Here is a 27,149-nt window from a genome sequence, read left to right on the forward strand (position 1 = left end):
TTGTTTGGCGGGTCCGGGCTGGGGATTTGAACCCGCCACCTTAGGTGTACGTGGCTGGCGCCTTAGCCAGTTGAGCTATAGGCGCCGAGCCCTAAATGTTTTTCTTAAAAAGAAAAATGTTTCAAGGGTACAAGTGAATCTTTCTAAGAGTAGAATGTGAATGTTTTAAAATAATAACTAAGAAAATGACATGAAGGCTATGTTAACCAGTTTGATGGAAGTGTTTCGGATAGCATGTGAAAACTCCACACTGTACCCTAGAAGTGCATTAATGTACATAGTTACCATTCAATAAAAAAAAAAAAAGAAAAGAAAAGAAAAATGTTTTCAGGTGGCACTTGTGGCTCAGTGAGTAGGGCACCGGCCCCACATACTGAGGGTGGCAGGTTCAAACCCAGCCTGGCCACACTGCAACAAAAAATAGCCAGGTGTTGTGGCGGGTGCCTGTGGTCCCAGCTGCTCAGGAGACTGAGGCAGGAGAATCTCCTAAGCCCAGGAGCTGGAGGTTGCTGTGAGTGGTGTGACGCTATAGCACTCTACCAAGGATGACAAAGTGTGACTCTCTCTCTTAAAAAAAAAAAAAAAGAAAAAAAAGAAAAAGGTTTTCTTTATGTTTCCTTTGCTTGGAGCTGAAAGGATTTAAGGGTTTTTTGAAAGACAACAGGTGACTCTCAGTACAACACAAGACAGAAAAAGAATGGCAAGAGACCTGGCTGCAGTCAAAATACTAACCTCAGAAAGAATCATTTACAAAGTTACAAAGATAGGTTTATTGTTCTCCAAGTAGAGCATATGAATCCCTTTATCAAGTTCACTCCGGTTTCATAAGTTGTTTAAGAGGCTAAACCCTATATTAACACTGTTCATTCAGTATAGTTGAGCTATGTTGCATGCTCCTGCATACCAATTAATCTCAAATCTTTTGATGGTAGATTTAAAATAAATGAAATCTTTTATAAGATTCCATTAATTAAGAGCCTAAAAAGGGATGTTATAGGAGTACAGCAATGTGTAGCAAAGATTCTGTAAATTGAATGGGTGTCATTCAATGAAATCCTTTTCAGGTAGTTGGCAAAAGAAATTTGACTGCATTAATTCAACTCATTCTCTAGAATTCCAAAGAGGAAAAGGAGACAAACATTTCCTTTAAGAGCTTTGGATATGCCCACTAATCAGCCAAAGCAAGGTATGAGCTGTGAAGTCCACCCTTCCACAGAAGGGGAAGTGTCCTGAGGTTATGCAAATAATGCTGCCTCCACCAAAACATTTGAAAAGGAAAGGGAAAGGGAAGCCCATTTAATAATCTGAGCAGGAAAGGAACAGAGAAACACCCTGCCATATTTTCAATGAGATCAAGGATATATGTCAAGCCGTTTCTATACTGCAACCATTTCCCAGCTATAAAGATGATCTAAAATCTTGTTAATATTAATTTTAAAAAATTAAAACTATGCAATCTTCCAAAATATCATGTAGCCTCACATCAATCTAAGCTGATTAGAAAAGCAGAAAATTTCCCCAAGACTCAAAAACAGTAACCAACAACAGAAGGCAAAGAATGGGGAGGTCAAGGAAGTGGTTTAGTGGGGCAGAACGCAGGGGAGGAACAGAGCTCTGAACGATCCGGAAATCCCTTTCTGCTATTGTCTCCAGTACAGACTAGAAAACGGCCTTCTCTACCTGAATGGCCTTTTCTTGGCTGAAGATGAGTATCTTTCAATGAAAGTCAAGAGCCCTGGACTCATCTCTCTTTAAGGCATCTCTATTTCTGAGGGAAGAGTTGGACGTTATAAGGGAAGCTCAGTCCTCCCCCAAATCTCAACACTGAGGACTTCAAGGTTCAGTCCTCAACTGTCTTCTCTTCTCTTCATCAGTTTTCACTTCCTACGTCATCCCATCCAGTCTTACGTACTAATAACTACCGAGTCCAAACCCACACCTTCCATGAAATCCAGACACAAATATATCCAATCGCTATTTCAAACTTAACATATCCAGGTTGGAAATAGTTTTGAATTTCAGATTAATGTGTGGGTACAAATGATCATGATACACTGTTTGCGTTTGTTAGGTAAAGGTCCAAGCTGTAGTTAAGCCCTTCATCCAGAGGCTAAGCCATATACCCCGACATTGCACCCAGCAGGTGAGAGCTTACCAAACCCCCTCCCCTCCTCCTCCTCCCCCACTTGAGTTTAATTGTGATTTTTTTCCTTGTTCATCTACTCGTTTCATATCAGCATTGAGTCCACTGGATGCTTGTGTTTTTCGTTCTTGTGATAGTTTATTTAGGAAGATGTTCTCCAGATCCATCAAGGTAAATACAAAAGAATTTTTTTTTTTTGCCCTTCAACCCAAACCTGCTTCTGCCTTCAAATTTACTACTTCAGAAAACAGGATCAATCGCTGTACCAGGCCTACCTGTCCTTCAATACCTGAATCAAAATTTTCAGGCTCAATAATCCAGTTGCCTGCTTGGGTTTGAGGCCCAAAAGTGAGAAAACAGAAGCTCACAGGCAAAATTTTCCCAGCAGGGAAGCAATAACCTAGGAGCACTGATTTTCATGAAATTTCTTTCAGCTCTGAGGGGGTCTCAGCAATGGCAAGTCACATGCAAATGTAGGCAATTCTGTTGAAGTGTGAAAACCTGGAATCAGTGAAATGTAACAGGAATCAGTGCGTTTGACTGTTTCCTAGTGCTCTAAAACTCTTATTTCCCTATACACCACCCTCGACCTCAAACCGCACAAATACCTCTTGGGCCTGAGAGTTACACATTAACTGGTTCATGTGAGTAGGCAATAGGGCAAAATGACTTTGGCTGCTTCCTAGGTGCTGTGCCACAGACAAACAAACCCAATAAAATGCATAGCAAAAAAATGAGCTATCAGGTTTATCTATGGTTTTTCAATACCATCTTAAAATAGGTCCTAATTGATTAATAGCTTAAAAAACACAAAGATCTCAACTATAACTACCATCTAGAGTTAGGAAAACTGAGACTGAAAGTAATTCCAATCCTTCATGAGGGTGATTCAATTACACCTCTTGCACTAAAATTGTGGTCAGTTGGAATTCTCCATTCTCAAACTGCTCAAGTCAAGAGCGCCTGGGTTTAAATGCTGGCTCCATTATCTACCAGCTGTGGGACCTTAACAGTTTCCTCCCCTGGAAAGTGAGCATCTACCCCAGAAAATTACCAGGAAGATTAAGGGCAAGAGCTCTTGTGATGATGATGACTTTTTAAAATTCTAATATTCAGAAACAAAATGTGTTTTGCAATGTTAAAATACTGAAGAACAAATAGAAATGTGAATCTAATTATCGTTCCTCTCCAGGGGAGTAAAATGTTCCCAAGCATCCTAGTGACTTTTTTTTTCTTTTTTTTCGAGACAGAGCCTTGCTCTGTTACCCAAGCTACAATGAAGGGGCCTCATCATACCTCACTGCAACCTCCAACTCCTGGGCTAAGTGGTCCTCCTGTGATCCTCCTCCCTCAGCCTACTGAGTAGTGGGGATTATGGGAACACTCCACCATGTCTGGCTAATTATTTTTAATTTTTTTTTAAGACAATCTCACTGTCACTCTGGGTGGAGTGCCGTGGTATCATAGCTCACAGCAACCTCAAACTCTTAGGATCAAGCAATACTCTTGCCTCAACCTCCCAAGTAGCTGGGAATACACATGCCTACCACATGCCTGGCTAGTTTTTCTATGTTTAGTAGAGATAGGCTCTTGCTCTTGCTCAGGCGGGTCTTGAACTTCTGAGCTCAGGCAGTCCACCCACCTCAGCCTCCCAGAATGCTAGGATTACAGGAGTAAGACACCACACCCAGGCCTAATTTTTTATTTTTAATTTTTTATAGAGATGGGATCTTGCTCTTGGACTGATCTCAAACCCCTGACCTCAAGCAATCCTCCCACTTCAGCCTCCCAAAGTGCTAGGATTACATGTGTGAGTCACCAAGCCCAGCCAACACATCTAATACACAGTATAAACGCCAAGAAGTATGTACTGAGAAAAAATCAGGATAAATTTTTAGTTTACTCACCTTTAAAAGCACCTAATTTTCCAAACGAGTGAAATAAAAGGTTGTATTACTGATCTCCATTACAAACTCTTATAGACACATTTGAGATTAACTTATAAAATCAGAATAAGCAGAGCAGTCCAAGGTGCTGAAGCGGATGCATTCCACGTGACACTTCATCAAAAGGACAGTCCCACTGAAAGTGGCAGAAACTGCACAGTCACATGTTCTGATTCATCTTTGCAGCTACTTGTGTTTCAGCCTTTCTTACTCATGAGCCTATTCCTTATCCAGCTTGCCACTGGAAATGCCTGGAGGGCTTCACAGAAACTCATTCCAATAATACTGAATTGCCATAGCTGATTATTTTTTGCAGTTTTTGGCCGGGGCTGGGTTTGAAACCACCACCGTCAGCATATGGGGCTGGTGCCCTACTCCTTTGAGCCACAGGCGCCGCCCCACAGCTGATTAATTTTAATTCCACCTCCTAACCACGATCATAGTTGCTTTTGCAGCACAATGCAGTATTAACACTGATTTTCTCCAAATGGGTAAGTTAGAGAAGACAAAGGCTTTGGGCACATATTGAATAAGGTAACCCCAGTTGGTACTACTGACTGCATCTGACCAAATCCGGGACAGGGCACAGCCTCAATTCAAATCCACATATGGCCTGAAAACAGGGGAGTGTCAGCAGAGGCTGCTGTAAGGTTTCACAAGACTGCACAGAAATCTCCTGAGACATGGAGCCCCTGCTCCCTCACTTCCAACTCGGACAATTTCCAGTTTCCAAGACAACTGATAGGAGATGCGATAAGATGGTGGGACTAAGCTTTACCTGCCCTAAAGAATACTCTCCAAGCAACTGAGTAGCCTCCATGCCACTCTCTCACCTGTCTCTTTTCCAATTGACCCTTCAAGGGAGAAGTTGAGGCCATTTTCAGATTCCCCACCATAGTCATCAGACACCCGTAGAAAGCACCAGGGGCTGGTCCCAAACTCTGTCCCTAATCACCTCATTCCTGGACTACTGCAGTAGCTACTTAACTGTCCCCTGTCCTTCCCCCGACTCATCTGGCACATGCTTAAAATCTTCCTAAATTATGCTTTGATCATGCTACTCACCTGTTCCAGTGTCTCCAAGAGGCACAGAAAATAAAGTTGAAACTAGCGGTCATCTGAAATGTACTTTGGCCCCAGTCTATTTTTCTAGCTTTAGCCTGTAATTCTTTCTTTCATATAAATCCCCACAACCAGTCTGTTCTCACTACTGTTGCTTACTCTACTTCCCAGCCCCGACAGCTGCTCCCTAGCCACTCCCTGCCCTCTACCCATATTTTAAAGCCCAACTGAATCCCAACTCTTCAATAAAGTAATTAGATCCTCACCATAACTACAATGAAGGGGTTTTACAGTAAACCCCCTCACTGAGGGATGGACCCCTTTCTGTTCCCAGAATTACTACCTAACCACTCATTTCATAAACTTTATTTCATACACAAATTATCATTTACTTAATAAAATACATTCAGCCGCCAGGGGATATTCTAAGATCATATGATACGGCCCTCAAAAAGAACTCAAGAGTCTTGGGGAGGAGAAAATGGAAGGAACTATCTTTTTTTTTTTTTAAACAAAACCTCACTCTGTTGCCCAGGCTAGAGTATTTCAGCCTGTAGTTCTTTCATATAAATCCCCACAACCAGTCCGTTCCCACTGCTGTTGCTTACTCTACTTCCCAGCCCTGACACCTGCTCCCTAACCACTCCCTGCCCTCTACCCATATTTTAAAGCCCAACTTAATCCCAACTCTTGTCTTAGTTTTTCTATTTTTAGTAAAGACAGGGGTCTCACTCTTGCTCAGGCTGGTCTTGAACTCAAGCCATCCACTCACCTCAGCCTCCCAAAGTGCTAGGATTATAGGCATGAGCCACCAAGCTGATAAGTCCAACTATTTAGCACAGTGGTTCTCAACCTTCCTAATGCCGCTACCCTTTAATACAGTTCCTGTGGGTCGCAACCCACAGATTGAGAACCGCTGATTTAGCATAATATACCAATCCTCTATAATCTGGCCTCTCCCTAACCCGCCCGGTCTCGTCTCACAGCACCACCTCCGGGGCTGCACTGACGAAGCCACGCTCTCTCATCCTCTGTGTTTTCATGTCCTCCTCTCATCTGGGCTGCCCATTTCTACTTTGTACTCAGTAACCCCTTCTTATCCTTCATGACTCATCTCAGGTGTTGCTTATTCGTAAATATTTCTGGACATCCAAGATAATTCCATAATGCCTTGTGTATAACTCTACGATAGGACTCCCAAAGTACAGAACACGCATTAGGTTTACTTATTTGCCTGTCTATCAATTGACCCAGCTGTGAGTTCATAGCAACCTGGTCGTACAGGAAGGTACCAGAGTACGGGGTAACATTTGGGCTCTAGAGCTGCTGACAGCCAGATCCTATACTCTGCCCCAAACAACTCGGTGGTAGCTTAAGGCAAGTTATTTAGCCTCTCTGGCCTCCGTTTTATTGCTCATAAAAATATGAATAAAGACATCTATCTTACAGGATTGTTAAGGGAGTGACACAGAATAACACCTGTTACACACTAAGTTCTTGGTAACTGCTACTTATCAACATAATACCTGTGTGTATGTCCTTTATCTCTTGTATAAAAACCATATGTTTGCCAAATGAATAAATCGTCCTATTTCATATTTCTCTGTATAGATGCCAAATTCTACTTAGATAGCCTTTGTTTTATTAAATCATGAAGACTCTCACCTCTAAAGATGCATAATGAACCCTGAAACAACATGAGCATGAACAGAGGAGATCCACTTATATGCAGATTTTTTTCCCAAACTTTTTCAGTCAAACATAGGCTGAAAATACAGTATTCATGGGATGCAAAACCCATGTCTAATATATGGAAAGCCAACTGAGGGACTGGAGTGAGGATTTGGGGGGCAGGGGCGGGAACCAATCTCCCATGTAAACTGAGGGACAACTGAACGCTTATTTTGCAATTGGTTAGAGATAAACAGGTCCTTCTCTATAAAAGAATTTAGCTTCTTACCATCTGCCGATGGTCTAGTTACACTCCTGGCCTTCTAACAATCTCCAGGTGTGTCTGCCACACCATTAAGCCCCTACAGAAGGGCAGTTCTGTTTCAATGACAGACAAAGACTTGATGTCTCCCCAGGTTGGCATGAGAAACAACAATAATATGCTCCCTACAGCATAGGGATGAATGACACAGACACTTGTTGTTTTTTTTTTTTTTGGCAGTTTTTTGGCCGGGGCTGGGTTTGAACCCACCACCCCCGGCATATGGGGCCGGTGCCCTACTCCTCGAGCCACGCCTGACACAGACTTTTTTTTAATGCTAATGCAATGGAAAATTATTATGGTCATGAAATAAAGTTTTAATATGTCATTTTCTAAGCACCAAATTCCTGTTTTTTGTTAGAACCCCAACCAAGAAAACAGAACCAGAGTGCGCAGGACAATGTGCTCAGAAGTGAGAAGGAGATGAAGATAAGCTCCCGGCTGAACCCCAGATTTCCCAAGAAAGGTAAGCACTGTAGCCTACAGAGACACCGGCACTTGGTTAGGAGAGAACAATGGTTTTGCCTTAGAACGATATAAAGGCCACACCTGAGAAAGCCAAGACCTGCCCAGCCGGCCACCCGGGCTGGCTGCACAGGGAATCAAAGGCCTCACGGATGAAGAGCCTCTAGAAGGGGTTCAGCCACGGCCCACACTCCAGCCCCACCTTCCCGTCACTGATCTCCTGTCCCACCACTGGCTTTCACGTTACCTGTTCACCAGCTCTGATCTTTAAACTACTATGCTTCACCTCAATGAATCTATGACCCCTCTCCTCATCTAGACCCCCATCCCAATGGGGCCAGGAATTCACTAGTTTTTAGATCAGTTTGCTGGACAGTAACTACCTCTTGCCTTTCTGACATCTACCTGCCCTAGCACCTTCCAAGCACTCACGTGCATACACCGCCACTTGTTGAGAGTAACAGGACAACCTTTACTACTAAAAGTTAATTATAATTTTTCAAAACTAAGAGAACCACCCCTCTATTTGACAGTGTATTTAATATTCCTAAGAAGACGAATCTCTACTTACAGGCCTCCTGGTTGAAGCACCCTGCACAGAGTGATAAAATTCTGGCTGGACTCGGCTGTTTTTCTTGATTCTTCGTTTCCTCCCCGAAGACTCTTGCTCACTGGGATGGTGAACCTCCACCACGGGCTTCACTTCTTCTAGACGGGCAGCTGCAGCCGCTGCAACTCGTCTTCTGATATGCCGAGGGCTTGCTCTGAATCCCTGTGGTAGGAAACACAACCCAAAAAAGACAGATTTGTATCTGGTTAGTTTGGAAGTTCTCTGGTGCTGGTTCTACAAAGAGCTCCAAAACCCACTATGTCCAATGAGATAATTTTACCTCCCAAAGTGAGCGTGAAGGAGGCTCAACACACAAGCAGTTTTATCCACATGTGTTCTGCAAAGCACCCTAGTGTTCAAGGCCCCGAGTTACTCTACACTAAGAAATGTTTTTGAAAGAGGTAGTCTCCATCTTTCTTTAAGGTTGCATAATATTCCATGGTGTATATATACCACAATTTATCGATCCATTCGTGGGTCGATGGGCACTAAATGGCAACTTTACCTCTTTCACGTTTACATGGATGGTGCTGGAACACATTCTTCTTAGCAAAGTATCTCAAGAATGGAAGAAAAAGTATCCAATGTACTCAGCCCTACTATGAAACTAATTTATAGCTTTCTTTCTTTTTTTTTTTCTTACATTGGATACTTTTTCTTTCTTCCTTTTTTTTTTTATTAAATGATAGCTCTATACATTAATGCAAACAGGGGGTACAGTGTAGTGTTTTCATATACATTTTGAAATACTTTCATCAAGCTGGTTCACATAAATTTCATGTAATTTGCATAGTCATTGTGTCAAAACATTTACATTCTATTTCTAGAAAAGTTCACTTGTACCCTTATTAGACAGAAATATAGGTGATCTTTCCGGTTAACCTCCCACCACCCAGCCACCCTTCTTCCCTCCCCTTCCCCACCCCCTCCCCATATTCTTGGGCTAGAATTAAGTTGTTTCCTTCATTTGAGAAGTATATATTAGTTTCATAGAAGGGCTGTGTACATTGGATACTTTTTCTTCCATTCCTGTGATACTTTGCTAAGAAGAACATTTTCCAGTTCCATCCATGTAAACATGAAGGAGGTAAAGTCTTCGTTTTTCTTTAGGGCTGCATAGTATTCCATGGTGTACATATACCATAGTTTATTGATCCATTCGTGGATTGATGGGCACTTGGGTTCATATGAAAGCTATAAGCCAATTATAGCCCAAGAATACGGGGAAAGGGGAGAGGGAGGGGTGGGAAGGAGGGAGGATGAGTGGAGGCAGGGTGATTGGTGGGACCACGCCTATGGTGCATCTTATAAGGGTACCTGTGAATCTTTCTAAATGTAGAATAAATGTCTTAACACAATAACTAAGAAAATGCCATGAAGGCTATGTTAACCAGTTTGATGAAAATATTTCAAATTGTATATCAAACTAGCACACTGTACCCCATGACTGCATTAATGTACATAGCTATGATTTAATTTAAAAAAAAAAAAAGAAAAAAGATCCTGCTCACAGGGCTGGGTGGAGCTCTCCAAAACTCTGGTTCTGAGCACTGCCTGATTCATGATTCACTCTTTACTTAAATAAACTCTGTTAAAGGTAAAAAAAGAAAGAAAGAAATGTCTTTAATCCAGTAAAGCCAGTCCAAAAGGAAAGGGGGGAGGGGGGCAGATGGGCACGCTGCTTTACTTAAACATCAAGCAGATTGTGTGAACAAGGGGTATTTCCACTTCAGATGAAGCAGGGTGCAAGGAGCAACAGAGACTATCATGCCAGGGTAGCGTGCCACTCCACCTTCCTGAGAGCAGGAAGAAAAGCAGGAACGTGAAATATCATTCTACAACACCATAAAGTGAAGATCCAAAACTAAGCATGGGGCAACGCAGGGGATGAAAGATGTGGGCTTCGGCATCAGATCGGCCTGGGTCCAAAGGCTGACTTGTGCATTATAGCTGCACAATTTATTAAACATTTCCGAGTCCAACTGTTCTAATCTATGAAATGCATAACATTATACATAAAAGCCCACTCACAGGGCTTTGAAATAATATCTTGTAAAATTAATTCCAAGCATGGTGTCCGGCAAATAGGCGGCCCACGATAAAATTGTTATTTTCCTTCCCTCTTACAGTAAGGTGAGACTAGCTAAGCCACAGTACGCATTTGAGAATATGCAGTTGAAAAATACCAAAGAATTACATAAAATGGTCCCTGTCATCACGGCTTATAATGTTTACTTTTGAGACAAGAGTCTCATTCAGTTGCCCAGGGTAGAGTGCTGTGGCATCAGCCTAGTTCACAGCAACCTCAAACTCTGGGCTCAGGCAATCCTTCTCCCTCAGCCTCCCCACTAGCTGGGACTATAGGCACATGCCACAACACCAAGCTAATTTTTCTAATTTTAGTAGAGATAGGATCTCACTCTTGCTCAGGCTGGTCTCAAACTCAAAGCTCCAGTAATCTTCCTACCTCAGCCTCCCACAGTGCTAGGATTACAGGTGTGTCATGGCACCTGGCCTTGGGGCTTGTAATTTACTGATGATCAGAAGAAGAAATCTGACATAGAGCCCATGAACACACAGGAATGTGTAATTAGGGGTTCAAGTGGGCAGGTCAGGACTCTCAGTGCTAGCAGATCTCAGAAAAGGAAATCAATGAATGAAGCTGAGAATAGCCTGTGTTTGACTTAGTTGAGTGGGTGGCAGTTAAGGTATGAATAGAATTTATGTTACGTGCAAGGGAACAACATAAGACATGAAGGAATAAGTAAAATAATTTACAGATGGGTGGCATATTTATATAACAGTAAGAGATAGTCTTTGGTGATGTGCCAGCATGAGGCCACGAGCTAAGAATGATGGAAAATGAGAGCTGGGTAAGCAGAAAGCACTCCAAGGAGGGCTACTTTGAAGCTGTGGGCCATCTGAATTTTAAAAGATATATAAAAAGCTTAAAGGTTGCAATAAAGGCGTAAAGAATGAGGATTAAGGATTTCAGGGGGAGGCTGGGCGTCGTGGCTCATGCCTGTAATCCTAGCACTCTGGGAGGCTGAAGCGGGTGGATTGATTGAGCTCAGGAGTTTGAGACCAGCCTGAGCAAGAGCAAGGTCCCCTTCTCTAATAAAAACGGAAAAACTGAGGCAAGGTGATGGCTTGAGCCCAAGAGCTTGGCACTCTAGTCAGGGTACCCGAGTGAGACCCTGTCTCAAAAAAAAAAAAAAAAAAAAAAAAGCATTTCATGGGGAGAAGCATTCTGAGAAAAGATTAATGTGAAGGGGGGGATTTTCAGCGAGGGACCCGGGAAATGGGCTAGACTGATTATGGAGACCCCTGTACATCAGGATGAAGGATGAGAAGGGAAGACAAAACAGATGGAGAGGGTGACCCACAGAGTCACAAGTAGCGCTGAGGTCAAAACAAATTAGCAAGGAAGAAATGCAAATGGATTCGAAAAAGCTGAGGTCAGTCTGGGCCCTTCTCATCCCCAAATGCATTAGTCTGTTTCCATCTCTCCCCTGTGTGCAAGCTCAGCTGGTCTTCCTCAACTCAGAATAGACCTAGAAGATCCCCACCACTCCCACATAACTGAGGAGGTCCTACAACAGCTGCTGGGGAAGAGGATTATGGAGGAGAATGAGCTCAACCAACTGCTAAATGGCATTCTCCAGCAGAGTTGGGACCAAACATATCAGAACCCACAAACACACAGGCTGCTTTTTAGATATACATGTGCCTGGACACCCCCCACCACACACACAGACACACACACACACACACAAACACACAAACACTTTCCATCCTTCTGGGGTTTTTTGTTTGTTTGTTTGTTTGTTTGTTTGAGACAGAGCCTCAAGCTGTCCCCCCCGGGTAGAGTCCCGTGATATCACAGCTCACAGTAACCTCGAACTCCTGGGCTCAAGCGAGTCTCCTGCCTCAGCCTCCCAAGTAGCTGGGACCACAGGCACCCGCCACAACGCCTGGCTATTTTTTGGTTGCAGCCATCATTGTTATTTGGCGGGCCCAGGCTGGATTTGAACCCACCACCTTAGGTATATGTGGCTGGCGCCTTAGCCACTTGAGCCACAGGCACCGAGCCTCCTTCCTTCCTTCTGAATTAGACCCACTGTAGGGGATGTTCTGTGCCTCATTTTTTTTATTTCTTTATTAAATCATAACTGTGTACATTAATGTATTTACAAGTTTCTCTGGTAATTTTTTCTACATTTTCAAGACTGAGAACCTCTAGGAGCAGGAGCGTCATTGACCACTAGATGGCACTACCTCCCACACCCTTGAATTCTTCCTCGTTCAGAAACGTGTGCAGAAGAGTGAACAAATCACTCGGTAATGTAGTAGCTTCTGCAATAGCACAGTAAGTCAAACACATTGCCTTGTTAAGAACATAGATTCCCCTTCTCTTATGAGTAATAAACAATCAAATTTGCTTAACGTGTATCATTATTAATAATCCTCAGGGGCCCACAAATTCTAGAAACTAAGGGAGAAAAACTGCATCAAACTATTAAAGTAACAAAAAAAGTTTAAAACATGTTAGTAGAGTGAATCCACATCCCTGTATCCACCCTAGAGAAACTGTACCGACAGTGCCCAGGAAAATAATCCATGCAGAATTATTTATGATAATAACATTGTGAGACAAATCAGTCTTTCCTAACCTTTAGTTGTTCTCATTCCACTTTCACATTTTTTCCAGATCTGAGAACCACCATGCAGGCCTCAGTGATTTGTTACATCCAAATACACTTGTACTTCCTTTGCTCAAGAGAATCCCAGACATTTACTGTCCAGTGAGTCAAACTATCTGGGTTCAAAAACCAGGTCTATTACAGCTCTTTGGTTTATGACATTTGGTTGTCCCAAATACTACTAAAAAAATTAACCACGACTTTTAACAGAAGCAAATCTTACTTTAAAACAGTAGGTGGTGCTAAAAGCTCTTCCAGGTGTTGATAAGACTTGATGGTGTCAGTATAAAGTCCATTTCTCTTTCTATTAAGTTGATCTTACCTAGACACCACTCCATTTAACCATTAGGTGATGGGCATTCAGATGCCTTTTAGTAGTGGGCTTCTGCTGTTTCAAGCCACCCCGATCTATCTTTCTACTTTGGGTAGTAATTTCTCAAGATGTGCAGTTTTGCATATGTATATATGTTAATAACACCCTAAGATCTGCTCTCTTAATTTTTTAAGTGCACAGCACAGTATTATTAACTATAGGCACAACACTGTACCACAGATTCACATCCCCCCACTTTCCAGCCCCTAGCAACCACCATTCCACTTTGTGAGTCTGACGTTTACCACTCTAGATACATCAGCGGAATCACGCATATCTGGATTTCCGTGGCTGGGTTACTTCACTGAGCACAATGCCCTCCAGGTTCATCCATGGTAGAGCATATGGCAGGATCGCTTCTTTTTTTAAGGCTAATATTCCACTTTCTGTATACTCTGCAGTTTCTTTATCCATTTACCCTTCAACAGACATTTAGGTTGTTCCCTTGTCCTGGCTATTGTGAGAAATTCTGCAATACCCGTGGGAATGTGTTTATCTCTTAAGGATCCTGATTCCTATTCTTGGTTGTGTATCCCAAGTGGGAATGCTGGATCACAGGGTAATTCCATTTTTTAATTTTTTGAGAAATCACCATACTACTTCCCACAGTGGCTATAGCCTCTTACATTCCCACCAATCATGCACAAGGGTTAATTTCCCCACGTCCTCACCAATACTTGCTATCTTTGGGGGGCTATCGCTGGGTGATGGCCATCTTGATACGTGGATATCTCATTGCGGCTTTGATCTGCATTTTCCTGGTGATTACTGATGGTTGGACACAGAGTCAAGTCAAGGTACTCCATGGCCCACTCTAGATCTTATCACTTCTTAACCCAGACCATCTCATGCCCATGGCAAAGGCTCAACAAATTCAAATCTCTTTGCTTGAGCTCTGGATATTATACGGAGACATGTCAAAGACTGAAAAAATCAACAGGAACTCATTAGTTCCAGCAGCTACACCAAAGACCTTCTGAAGCTGCCTAGTTTCTTCTGTTCTAACCAGAAAGAGTCTTGACTGTGGGTCTTCCCATCTACACATAATAGATTCTCTTTGGGTTTAAGTCACAGTCAGATTCTGTTGCTGCAAATAAAAACCTCCAATGCATACGCTTTCTGTTACGCTTCCGGATGGCTATCTGTTTTCCTTCGAAGTTAAATACTCAGACCTACCTAGGCTGTTTGACGGGCATGAAAAGGGAGAAAATATTAATAGCAATAATTTACTAAGCTCCATTTTAGCGCTAAGCTTGTAATACCCACCGCAAAAACAAGCAAACTTGAGACTTTTTAAGATTAAGTAGAGACTTGCAATTCGAAAAGCCCCAATCAGAACCTGGGTTTATCTAGCTCCACCCAGGGCCCCTCATCACTCTGCTCCCCTGCAGAGGGATTATAAGGCAGTAATGCATCCAGAATGAACTGACACATAGTCCCAGGCCTGGGAAGTACTCAGGAATATTAAAATACAAAAAGAAAAGAAAGTAAAATAAGGGGCAGGGCCTGTGGCTCAGTGGGTAGGGCACCAGCCCCACATACCGAGGGTGGCGGGTTCAAACCTGGCCCCTGCCAAACTGCAACAACAACAAAAAAAAATAGCCAGGCGTTGTGGCAGGTGCCACAGCTACTCAGGAGGCTGAGGTAAGAGAATTGCCTAAGCCCAGGAGTTGGAGGTTGCTGTGAGCTGTGTGACACCACGGCACTCTACTGAGGGCAATAAAATGAGATTCTGTCACTACAAAATAAAAAAAGTAAAATATGAATATTAAAATAAGAAATGTCTATAAAACATGTAGATAAATCAGACAGAAATGGGGGGGAAAATTAACATTTTTAGGTAAGCATTATGATTATGTAAGGTCAAACTACCATCAAGTTTACTGATAAAGCATCTGAACAGATGGAAACTTAACACATTGACTCACTGAGCATTTATGAAGAATTACTGTTGTTTGTGGGGTATTTTTTTTAATTTTTATTTATTTAATTTAATTTATTTATTTAGGAGTTTTGGCCAGGGCCAGGCTTGAACCTGCCACCCCCAGTATATGGGGCCAGCACCCTACTCCTTGAGCCACAGGCACCACCCCTGTTTGTGGGATATTTTTAAGGCTAGTCACATGAAGCAGTGGGAATAAAAAAGGAACATAGAAATATGTAACTGGTTGTGATCAATTAGTTGTAAACACCACTGCACTCAGATCAGCCATATAAAGAATTACTTTGTTATTACTATAACTGAAAAACTGAGGTATATAGGTAAATAAGATATAAGTTTACTATATACAAATGTTATGAACCTCAGTAAGCTGCTGTGTGTAAAGCGTATAAGACCCCGCAAGAATGCGATGATTCCCCTCATCCTAGGCTAGATGTGTGGATAGCGGAAGTCCTTGGGTCCATGGATAAAATGTGAGGGAGATGAGGAGGGCAGCCAACATACCTGAATGGGAGAAAATCGCCTTTATTTTCATGAATCTTTAATGTAAATTTAGTATATGGTTCAACTATGAATTCAGGCCAGAAACCTGATAACATTAGTAGGTTTGGCTACCAACAGTAATCACAGATATTTAAATATTAAATTACAGTGGCATGGATATCTGGAAATGCCACATATACTCGTTACTTCAAATCACAGCAGTTAGTAAACCTGCCACTAGATCTTGTTATTGAATGCAGCAGTAAAGAAGTACATATGGGGCAGTGCCTGTGGCTCAAAGGAGTGGGGCACCAGTCCCATATGCCGGAGGTGGCGGGTTCAAACCCAGCCCCAGCCAAAAAAAAAAGAAAAAGTACATATGACTCTGTCAAAGATATTTTCAATAATTTATATTTCAATACAATTGATGTCCTATAGAATTCTATGTATTTTATTTTAGGCATTCAAAAACATTCTGCGAATGAGTCTATGAGCTTTACCAGACTTCCAAGGGAGTTGATCTAACATAGAATAGTATAAACATCATAAAATAGTATACGACAGAATATAGAAAACCTCAGAAATTTCTATAAGGGGTTTGTGATAGGGATAGCTAATTTCTCACCAAAATTCATGTTTGCTTCTTTTTCTTTTCTTTATTTGAGACAGAGTCTCACTTTGTCCCCCTCAGTCGAGTGCTAGGGTGCCACAGCTCATAGTAACCTCATACTCTTGGGCTCAAATGATCCTCTTGCCTCTGCCCCCCGGGTAGCTGGGACTACAGCTGCCTACCACAATGCCCAGCTATTTATAGAGACAGGGTCTCACTCTTGTTCAGGCTGGTCTCGCACTCCTGAGCTCAAGCAATCCACTCGCCTCAGCCTCCCAGAGTGGGTCACAAGCTAGACTACATTACCCCTGCAGTTAGGTAAGACCATGTGACTGGGTTCTAGCCAGTGAAATGGGGCCATGTGTGAACCACTTCTGGATCTAGCATATGAACAGTTCCCATGGCCCCTTCTCCTTGCTCTTCCCTCTTTTGGCTGGGATGACCTGCAGAGCAACTGTGAAGGTCACGTGTTAAAGATGGCAGTGCCTCCAGTATCCTGGGTCCCTCAATAACGACATGAAGGGGGCCACTCTGTCAACCTGTTCACACCCCTGTACCTTTAAGTGAGTAACAAATATATTTCTATTTTGTTTGAGCCAATGAGTGTATATTGGCTGTATGAGTTTGCAGTACCCTGACTCAGTGGCTCTCAATTTTTATCAAGCATCAGAATCATCTGGAAGGCTCACTAAAATATAGATTGCTAAAATAAAAAAAAATAAAATAAAATACAGATTGCTAGGCCTAGGCCGCACCGTTGGGGTTTCTGATGAAGTAAGTTTGGGTGGGGCTGAGAATACTCATTTCTAACGAGCCCTCCAGTGACACTGCTGCTACCACATCATATAACCACCATCTGAGAAACCCCATCCTGACTAATCCTCAGTCCTGCCCCTTACTGCGTGGTGGGTAATTTGGGCCATAATAACACTGTATCCCATCATGCTGTGTGCAAGGGGACTCTCAGAATTGGAGCAATTTAGCCCTTTGTGGTTGGAATAACCCTACATCAAAAGATTGGTACTGGAAGCTGCTCAGTCCACTGAAGAAGGAAAATAATGTCCCTAAATTCTAGCACTACTTTTCTGTTTTCAGAAAGAATGCATTTTCTAGCAAACAAGGGATAATGGGGCAAAATATTACCTTTTTAAAGTCTTTTCTAACAATTAATCATTCTTTGGTATAGAGCATTAGTTCCTAAAGGTATGATGACAGAGAAAAAGTCTGTTTTGGAACAATCTAAAGAATTATGCATTTGTTTTAAATAGAGTTTCACAGATTAATAATGCCATGTTTCTGTCATATTGACTGATATTATAGCAACTGATTATTAGCTCCTGCTGATCAGAAGCTCTGACTTACAATCAGAGAACCTAGATGATTTTTTAAACTGCAAATGAATTACAACTTAAAGGCAGTTTTGTAAATGGAAACCTTTTAAAAATCTCTCAGTGATGTCAATCATTCCCTCCTTGGACAGAATGCCCCAACCTCAGGGAGCCAGAGGGAGCATGTTATGTACCATGGCGCCCCACCCCTCTAGGAAGGGTTGCTGGTTGTTGACAACACTTGGGCTGTGTCTATCAGGGTCCCTCCCCTGAGAGTTTGAGAAATACTGAGAGCTCAGTCTGCTTAGCATAGAGGGAGGAAGGGCAGGAAGGAAAGAAGGGAGGGAATTCTATAAATCAGTGCTTCTCAAACCTTAATATTTATATACCTCATCTGGGAGTCTTATTAAAATTTAGATCCTAATACAGTGGGTCTGGGTGGGGCCTGAGATTCTGAATTTCTAAAAGGCTGGGGCAGGGGTGGATGCTGGTATTGCTGGATTCCAGACCTGACTTTAAGTAACAAGGATGTAGGACTGGCCCAGAGCAGTAACTTTTGTCTGTAATCCAAGCACTCTGGGCAGTCGAGTGGGGAAGATCATTTGAGGTCAAGAGTTTAAGACCAGCCAGAAAAAGAAAGAACAAGACCCCATCTCTACTAAAAGCAGAAAAAATTAACCAGGCAAAGTGGTGAGTACCTGTAGTCCTAGCTACTCAGGAGGGTGAGGCAGGAGGATCGCTTGAACCCAGGAGGTGGCTGTGAGTTAGACATGGCACTCTAGCCTAGGTGACAGAGCAAGACTCTGTCGCCATTAAAAAAAAAAGAAGAAGAAGAAGAAGAAACACTTTAGAAGGGTTGATGGGAGCTGTATGGCCTTTGTTTAGGCTGAGGTTATTAGGGTACAGAAATCTTAAGCGAAGAGAGAAAAAGTGAAAGCAGCAGCTGATGGAGCAGAACTGAATCACCCACCCCATGACCTCTCACTACTGCAAGGAATCCACAACCAACACCCAAGTCTTACCTCTGTGAAGCCAGACACCAGCATGGATCTTTTCCTTGGCCTGCCATTAAATTACATGTACCATATGCCCTAAAACACAGTCTCGGGGTCTGAACCCAAATGAGCCTAAAGATGCAAAACAAAGCCTTGATGGGTAGGGATGAAAAAGTGTAAAAGGAAACTTGGAGCTTAAAACTCCCTGAGATACAGCATCTTCTCCTCTAAAGAGCTTCAAGTGCTTTTTTTTTTTTTTTTTTTTTGAGACAGAGCCTCAAGCTGTCCCCCTGGGTAGAGTGCCATGGCATTACAGCTCACAGCAACCTCCAACTCCTGGGCTCAAGCGAGTCTCCTGCCTCTGCCTCCCAAGTAGCTGGGACCACAGGCGCCCACCACAACGCCCGGCTATTTTTTGGTTGCAGCCATCATTGTTGTTTGGCGGGTCCGGGCTGGGGATTCGAACCCGCCACCTTAGGTGTACGTGGCTGGCGCCTTAGCCGGTTGAGCTATAGGCGCCGAGCCTTCAAGTGCTTTTTAATTATAAATGTTAGATTAGCCCAAGCAGGGATCATAGGGTACATTCAGAAAACAACTATACTCTCCCTCCTGATTGTCCTTTCAAACCCACAATGAGGACTTAGTTTTCTTTCAACCCTACATAAAATTCTATGTAGATCCTATAATTTTTCTGGTTGGTCTCAGATCATTAAAAAGTCTTCCAACCACTTCTAATCACAAAAAATGGTATCATTGCAATGAGGTCACGTCATTCCTTCTGGTTCCCTCTTAGACCACATCCAAAGTGACTCCAGGTTCTTCATCCCCAGAGATCCGTAAGAAACACCCTTGCATCCTTTTGCCCCCACAAAGCTGGGAGAGGAGGCTGCTCCCAATGCAGCCATTTCTGCTTCTCCACCTCAGAACAGCCATCCAGCCACAGCCTCTGGCCCTCTGGAATTAGCATATATGGTCTGGCATCAGCTTTGGCACACAGGTTCTATGGATATAAATCAAGCTTTCCCAGCAATCTCCTTAATATCACTCTCACTAGGCTGAAGAAGTCTCAGGGTGACAGCTCAGGACACTTCCAAGAAATTTTCCAGTCTCTAACCCTGACCTGTCCAATAGGGAGGCTACTAACCCTATGTGACTATTTTCATTCATATTTTAATTAATTAAAAATTCAGTTCTTCGGTGTACTAGCCATCTTCTAAGTGCTCAGTGGCATGTGGCTACAGGTGACCCTATTAGATGATGCAGATAAAACATTTCCATTCTCAGCCTGGGTGCAGTGGCTCATGCCTATAATCCTAGCATTTTGGAAGGCTGAGGCAGGTGGATTGCCTGAGCTCAGGAGTTTGAGACCAGCCTGAGCAAGAGCAAGACCCCATCTCTAAAAATGGCCAGGCATTGTGGTGGGCGCATGTAGTACCAGCTACTCAGGAGGCTGAGGCAAGAGGATCACTTAAGAGTTGGAGGTTGCTGTGAGCTATGATGCCATGGCACTCTACCCAGGGTGACAAAGTAGGACTCCGTCTCAAACAAACAAAAAAAAAAAGTATGAGTAATTAAAAAAAAATTTTCCATTCTTACAGAAAGTTCTACTGAACAATACTTCTCTAAGCTCTGAAAGCTGAATCCTTAAAGACAAAACCATACACCTAAAACTGGCGATGGCTGAGTATAACCGTCTGTGTAAGCTGACTTCCGTAACACCACCAAAATCTCAGTAACTTAACACAATAGAAGTTTATGCCTCACTCATCACACATCCACATATAGAGATCAGCAAGTGGGAGAGGTGCTATGCTTCACACAGTCACTCAGGGCACCAAGCACCTCCCATGTGTGACTCCTTAGGTCCTCAATGTCCTCTCCACTTTGTTGGTTTATGGGAAAAGGAGCCAAGATTGTGTTTGGATGTTTTCAGTGGACCAGGCCTGTAAATGGGACGTATCACTTCTAGTTTCACTAACTAGAGCTCAGTTACCTGGTCATCATCTCCTTGCAAGGGAAACTAACAAATAAGTTAGGCTATACGCCCAGAAGGAGAGGTGCTCACAGATACTGGTGAGCAGCAGCAGAGCTGGTGGCAAAACCAATTTCACAGCCACCTCTTTTGCAAGTCCTATATCGAGATCTATTCCTTCCTCTGGCAACACTGGCCCTTCAGACTCAAACTCTGGGGGCCTCAAACAAAACTAAGACAAAGAGTTCTATTTTCACATCTTATTATAAAGCCAAATATAAGCCGCATTTATCTAACACTTTCATGCACTGTTCAGTTGTCAACTTTATCTTTCTCTAATTCTTTACAGCTCCATAAATAATATAATTTCTAGTTATCAAGCCTTTGTGCCAAACACTGTGCATGCATTATCTCACTATTTCCTGCCATATTCCTAGGAGGCAAAGACTACTTTAAAGCCCATTTTACAGAAAAGGGGTTGCCCATAGCTCAGTGGTTAGGGTGCTGGCCACATGCTCCGGGGCTGGTGGGTTCAAACTTGGCCCTGGCCTGCCAAACAAACAAACAAACAAAAACATTGCCAGGTGCTGTGGCAGCCGCCTGTAGTCCCAGCTACTTAGGAGGCTGAGGCAAGAGAATCGCTTCAGCCAGAAGTTTGAGGTTGCTATAAACTATGACTCCACGGCAGTCTACCCAGGGCGACAAAGTGAGATAGAAAGAAAGAAGGGGAGAGAGAGAGACAGAGAGAAGAAAAGAAAGAAAAGAAAGAAGGAAGGGAGGGAGGGAGGGAGGGAAATGGACACTTAGAAGTTTGCCTAAGACATACTAAGCAACTGCTCCAGGATTGACACTTCAGCCACCTGATCTGTGATCCCCATCAGGGGTCAGTAAACTGTGGCTCTCAAGCCAAATCTGACTCACCAATCTGTTTTTGCAAAGTCCCATTAGAACATACCGAGGTCCATTCATTTCCATATTGCCTATGCTACAAAGTCAGGGTTAGGTTGCAACAGAGATCATACAGCCCGCAAAGTCAAAAATACTGAACTTGCTAGTTAGTCCTCTACAGAAAAATGTTGCCAACTCCTGCTCATAGACTGAAAAGTAATTTTGACTGGGTGTTTTGGTCTGCTAATCTGTACTGACAACAGCCTAGTCTGTGAAATGTAAGGTCAGTCTAATTTCCCTCTGGCAGCCATGACTACTCCATCTGTCTGTAGTTTCTAGGCAGATTAAACAGCATCTGTTATGTTGTTTCATCAAACACATAGATGATACCACCAAAGAAGGCACTTGCATTATTTTTCTAATCTGATGACTTTTTTGTACTTGGACTGTAACTACCAAGCAAAAGTTGACACAAATTCTACCAACTTTACTGTTTTTGGTACAACAGGTTCCAATCCTTTACCCTTTCCACCTCCAGCTTTGGTGTTTGGGGATAAAGTCATCAGCCACTGAGCAAAAGTGAATTTTTTTTAATGGGCAGTGGCTGCCCAGTAAGGCAGAATCTACTTTACTGAAATTGGCCTACACTCAACCCTTCCTTAGACTGAATTCATCCACTTTGCATTTTATCAAAATGAGCCACTAAAAGAAAATGAATATGTTTGGCTCCTGAAAGACTCTCAGAGTATGGAACCAACATGGCATCCATATTAAAATCAAGTTAAGAGTAGAGTACAAATTTCACCACATGCAAAACTACGCCAAGAACATTCTAATGGATGCCATGAGGCACCACCCAGATCGCCCCTTCTTGAACCAGACACTCATTTGCCCGGCAGCTCTGAGTGATGGCAGCTGGTTTTCTGCTGAATCTCTATCTGATAATTGACCTCGGCCTAAGAGGCTACCAGGCTCCAGGTCACACTCCCTCCCCCAGGCCGCTGCTGCTGGTCAGGGAGACGGGGAGCACTTGCAGGTATTACAAACGACTCTGAAACTGCCCTTGGGATCTTCAGACCTTGGATACACATCGCCATTCACCTTCTCCCTCAGCCCAGTCCTGCTTCCCTCGCTCTCTGAGGGTGTGTTGCTGAAGGGACACCCCAATAAAGCTCTGGCACATACGCTCGGTCTCAACGTCTATTTCCCTGGGAAGATGACCTGAAACAAAAATGAAGTCGGACTTCCTAACTAGTGCCATCAGTAACACTTATGAAACCACATTCAACATTCAATGACGGAAAAGATTCAGCAACGAAGAGCTTCTGGAGCACAGCAAAGCCATCAATACAAAAAATGGGAATAACAGCAAAACACACACACACACACACACACACACACACGCTCACTATATATGAAAAACACGCAGCAACAGGATGCAGAGACAGTAGCCATATGCAAAAGCAAAGTGGGAGTAGAGGAGCTCTAGAAAGCCCCAGAGGCCCATTCAGAGCTGAGGAGGGCAGGGCAGGCAGGCTGCCTGGGAAGCAGGAGCAGCCGGCAGCGCAATCTGCTCCCCGGCTCCTCTTAGCACCGGGCCCACAGCCCCGGGCACAGACTGTCATGCGCAATGACAGGCTCTATAAATAGCTGTGCAACCAGAAAATCATAACCCTGTCTTCATAATTACAGACTGAGGGGTCTGATAGATGATTCTTGAAGTGTGAGCACAATCTGTCTGCATGCAGCCCTGAGATAGCCACTCACAGACAGGATCGCCAGTGAGTATGTCAGGTTTTAAAAACCTGTCTATCAAAGACACGTGTCCATTTCAGAACAAGAAGCTAGGAAATATAAAATGAGGAAACCTGCTCTACGGGGGGTTTTCAGCTTCCCAGTGGCAGATTCTGAGAGGTCAAAGGGCATCCAGACAGCAAGATTTCTGAAGTGTAAAGAGTTACACAGAGACCAGTCAGGAGAGAGAAGGCAGCTTCCAGAGGGGTGTGAGGAGGAAAACGGAGGGAAGAAGCACAGGGAGCAAATTCACTGGGACAGGGGAGGCTGTGTATCCAACTGAGAATGGGTGAGGGAGGGTGAGGATAGGGAAAAAAGAAAGAAAACATGAAAACAAGACAGGAAAAACATTTGTGCTAATTTGCCACAAGTCACAGCAAAATCCTAACAAGTGGTCACGGCGTCTTTTTCAAGAGCATCCTTGCGTAACTCTCAATACCCACTACAAAACTAGTCTCTCAGAAACAAAATTGAATTGATGAGACAGCACATCAGAATGCAACTCGAGACACAGCAGAGAACAATGGATTAAGACCAAGAGGGAAGGTGGCGCCCGTAGCTCAGTGGATAGGGCACTGGCCACATACACTGAGGCTGGCGGGTTGGAACCCAGCCTGGGCCAGCTAAACCAACAATGACAACTGCAACAAAAAAAACAGCCTGGCACTGTGGCAGGCACCTGTAGTCCCAATTACTTGGGAGGCTGAGGCAAGAGAATCGCTTAAGCCCAAGAGTTGGGGGTTGCTGTGAGCTGTGACTCCACAGTACTCTACCCAGGGTGACAGCTTGAGACTCTGCCGCAAAAAAAAAAAAAAGACCAAGAGGGAAGAATAAAGACCTACATGTATACACAAATTGAGCTGCTAACATTTTACACCAGGGAAGAATGGGTGGGTAAACTAGTCTTATAAGTACAGCTGTATCAATTGCATCCCCAAAAGCTATTCTCAAGTAATAGCTCGGTCTTTGGGTCCAATTTTATCCTAAAAAGATACTGGCCCATGAGAAATTCCTAAATTGAAGTCAACCCTACTATGACTTAGGCAGGCTCAGTACATTCTCTCAAAATCAGCAGACGGGGCCTCATGAGTCAGGTGGCAGTGGGGTGATGAGGGTCATTAAAGGTCATGAGAATGAACAGGCAAGACCCTATGGGTCGGCACAGCCAGGAGGGGCCCAGGCATCAAATACTCAAAGCCAGGCAGACAGCCGCATGAGGACTCTAGGTGGTTAGCTCAAGCAGACCAGGGCCTGGACAGCCATAGGGGTAGAGGCCCTATGACCTCTGTTCCTCTTGCAAGTCCTGGGCTCCTGAGCCTCCCTGACCAGGATCAGCAACTAAAACGTCTCAGCCCTTCAGATGGCATCTGTTCTCTGGCTGGTCAGTGCCTATTTTCTACTGGGTTTTAAATATTTGTGCATCACCCCTGCCAATGCATGAAGTTTAACAAAAGCTACTCAGGCTTTTGAGCTAGAGTTCAAGGCAGGATTTCACGTCCCAAGGGTGAGCTACAGTTCTAAAGCGAGAAAGCAGGGCTGCAGCATTTACTAGCAGACACTGGTCTGATGAGAAATGTTTCAGAAGCATCAACACCCACCACCGAGGATGCACACCGCAGGAAGGACTGACCACTCCTGCCCACTGTCTGGGGGCTGAACCTTTGCCCTTGAAGAGATTGAATGTGGATTTGGTCTGCGTTCAAGTCTTAAATGCTTTTCTGGCAGTACATTCCCTCTCAAAATCTGCTTACTCTGAAGACACACTTATCAGGAAGAAGGGGAAAAACATGTTTTTATAACCTAAAATCTTCTGATAATTTATACTGAGAAGAGAGAGAAAGGGGGCAAGGAGAGCTAATAGGACCAGATGCCAAACAGAGACGGTTAGGCAGAAGTTTGGGGTACATGTTAGCAGCTAGTCCATGTGGGGATGGCTACAGCACTGTTTACTGTTTATATCTGCTCTGCCTTTGGCAGGGATCACACCAACATCCCCATAAATTATGCATTAGAAATCGCCCTGTACTGACTCCTTTTCCTAAGATGATGTTATTGAATCTAGATTAGTGGCTAAAAGCTTTGAAGAGATTTTGTTTCCTTCTTTTGCCTCTTATAGTTAGCCCGGCAAGAGTTATGAACTTTTTAACCTGGATCGTATGATTCCCATTGACTTTGTCCAGTAGAATGATTCAACTGGAGTTTACTTCAATGTGTCTTTTTTATAGCATTCATCTCCGTTTGACTTATGAAATCTGAGGCAGAGACAAGAGACATGTTCTTTGGATCCTTCTTTGCTCCTACTTATGTTTGGCCAAAGTAGATTCTCAAAATGTTTGGGTTTTGATTTTTCCTATTTATTTATTGAGATAGAGTTTCACTATGTCACCCTCGGTAGAGTGCCATAGCATCACAGCTCACAGCAACCTCTAACTCTCTGGCTTAAGCGATTCTCTTGCCTCAGCCTCCCAAGTAGCTTGGGACTACAGGCACCCGCCACAACACGCGGCTATTTTTGTTGTAGTTGTTATTGTTGTTCGGCGGGCCTGAGCTGGGTTCAAACTTGCCAGCTTGTGTGCATGTAGCTGGTACCCTAGACACTGAGCAACAGGCACCAAGCCTGATTTTTCTATTTTAAAGACCTATTTGTCTGAAAATGCAAATTAGAAACTTAAATACACCGATAAGTGAAACATGTTTTAAGAAGGTGGGGCGAGGTAGCTCATGCCTGTAATCCTAGGACTCGAGGAGGCTGAAATGGGAGGACTGGTTGATCTCAGAAGTTCAAGACTAACCTGAGCAAGAGTGAGACTCTCATCTCTACTAAAAATAGAAAAATTAGTCCATGTGGTGGGTGCCTATAGTCCCAGCTACTTGGGAGGCTGAGACAAGACGATCACTTGAACCCAGGAGTTTGAGGTTGCTGTGACCTAGGCTGACACCAGGGCACTCTAGACTGGCCAAGGGAGTGAGATTCTGTCAAAAAAGGAAGGAAGGGAGAGGGAGGGAGAGAGGGAGAGAGTTCTCTTTTAAGGACTTGACCTAGAATATACATGCACCACTTCTACTTATAGCCAGTAAGCCAGAACTTAAGCCACATAGTCACACATAACTGCATCAAAAGCAGAAAAATGTAGTCTCTTGCAGCCCTGCCATGTGCCCAGCTACAACCAGGGTATTTCTATCACAAAAAGGAGGGAAAAAAAAAGGCAAAATAAAAAATGGATTCTGAGGGAAAATTCACAGTCTCTACTATAGTGAGCGACTGTTAAAATTTTTTATACCATAGAGTTTCGCTGGTTATCTATAAAAAGTACTTAAGAGAGTTGCCAAATTTAAAAGTGAATTATGCATCTTTATTTCACAGAAAGGCAAGAGTTCTAAAATTGCTAACTTTCAGAGACAGCAAGACTCCATCAGCAGCAGCAAATTTCAAACAAATAGAGGTGATGTTTGAACAATGAATGAGAAAATAACTGCTCTTTTAAATGTGTGGAATAGAAAACATTTCAAAAATGATGAAAATTTGAATATATTTATAATAACATGTGATTTTGTTCCCCCACCCCCAAAATGTAAGTTTGTCATCTAGAAAAGTTCTAGTGTTATAGATTTTAACATTCAAAATAGAGTTCTTTAATGTGTTTTAAAACCACTAAATGAAGCTTTTTTTTTCCAGCAAGTTTTGTAATCATTTAAGAGTATAAAAATCAACACCTCCACAGCAGCTGGCCTAAACTAACTGTAGTCTCTTATCAAAAGACTATAAAATTCACTGAAAATCTTCATTTGAGTGGTTTTAAAACACAGCAGAGAACACTGTTTACCATCTTCAGATGAGTTTA

General features: G+C 43.2%; 1 protein-coding gene across 1 annotated transcript in view; it reads right to left on the minus strand.

Annotated features, from left to right (window-relative positions):
* DST (dystonin) overlaps positions 1–27,149 on the minus strand; it is a 480,961-nt gene that overhangs the window by 410,920 nt on the left and 42,892 nt on the right. Inside the window, exon 3 of the mRNA XM_012805072.2 lies at positions 8,181–8,381. Within this exon, the coding sequence (XP_012660526.1) occupies positions 8,181–8,381 (201 nt within the window). The remainder of the gene's footprint in view (positions 1–8,180; positions 8,382–27,149) is intronic.

This window comes from Otolemur garnettii, unplaced genomic scaffold, assembly GCF_000181295.1.
Source record: "Otolemur garnettii isolate 467f Iridium unplaced genomic scaffold, OtoGar3 scaffold00035, whole genome shotgun sequence".
NCBI lineage: Eukaryota > Metazoa > Chordata > Mammalia > Primates > Galagidae > Otolemur > Otolemur garnettii.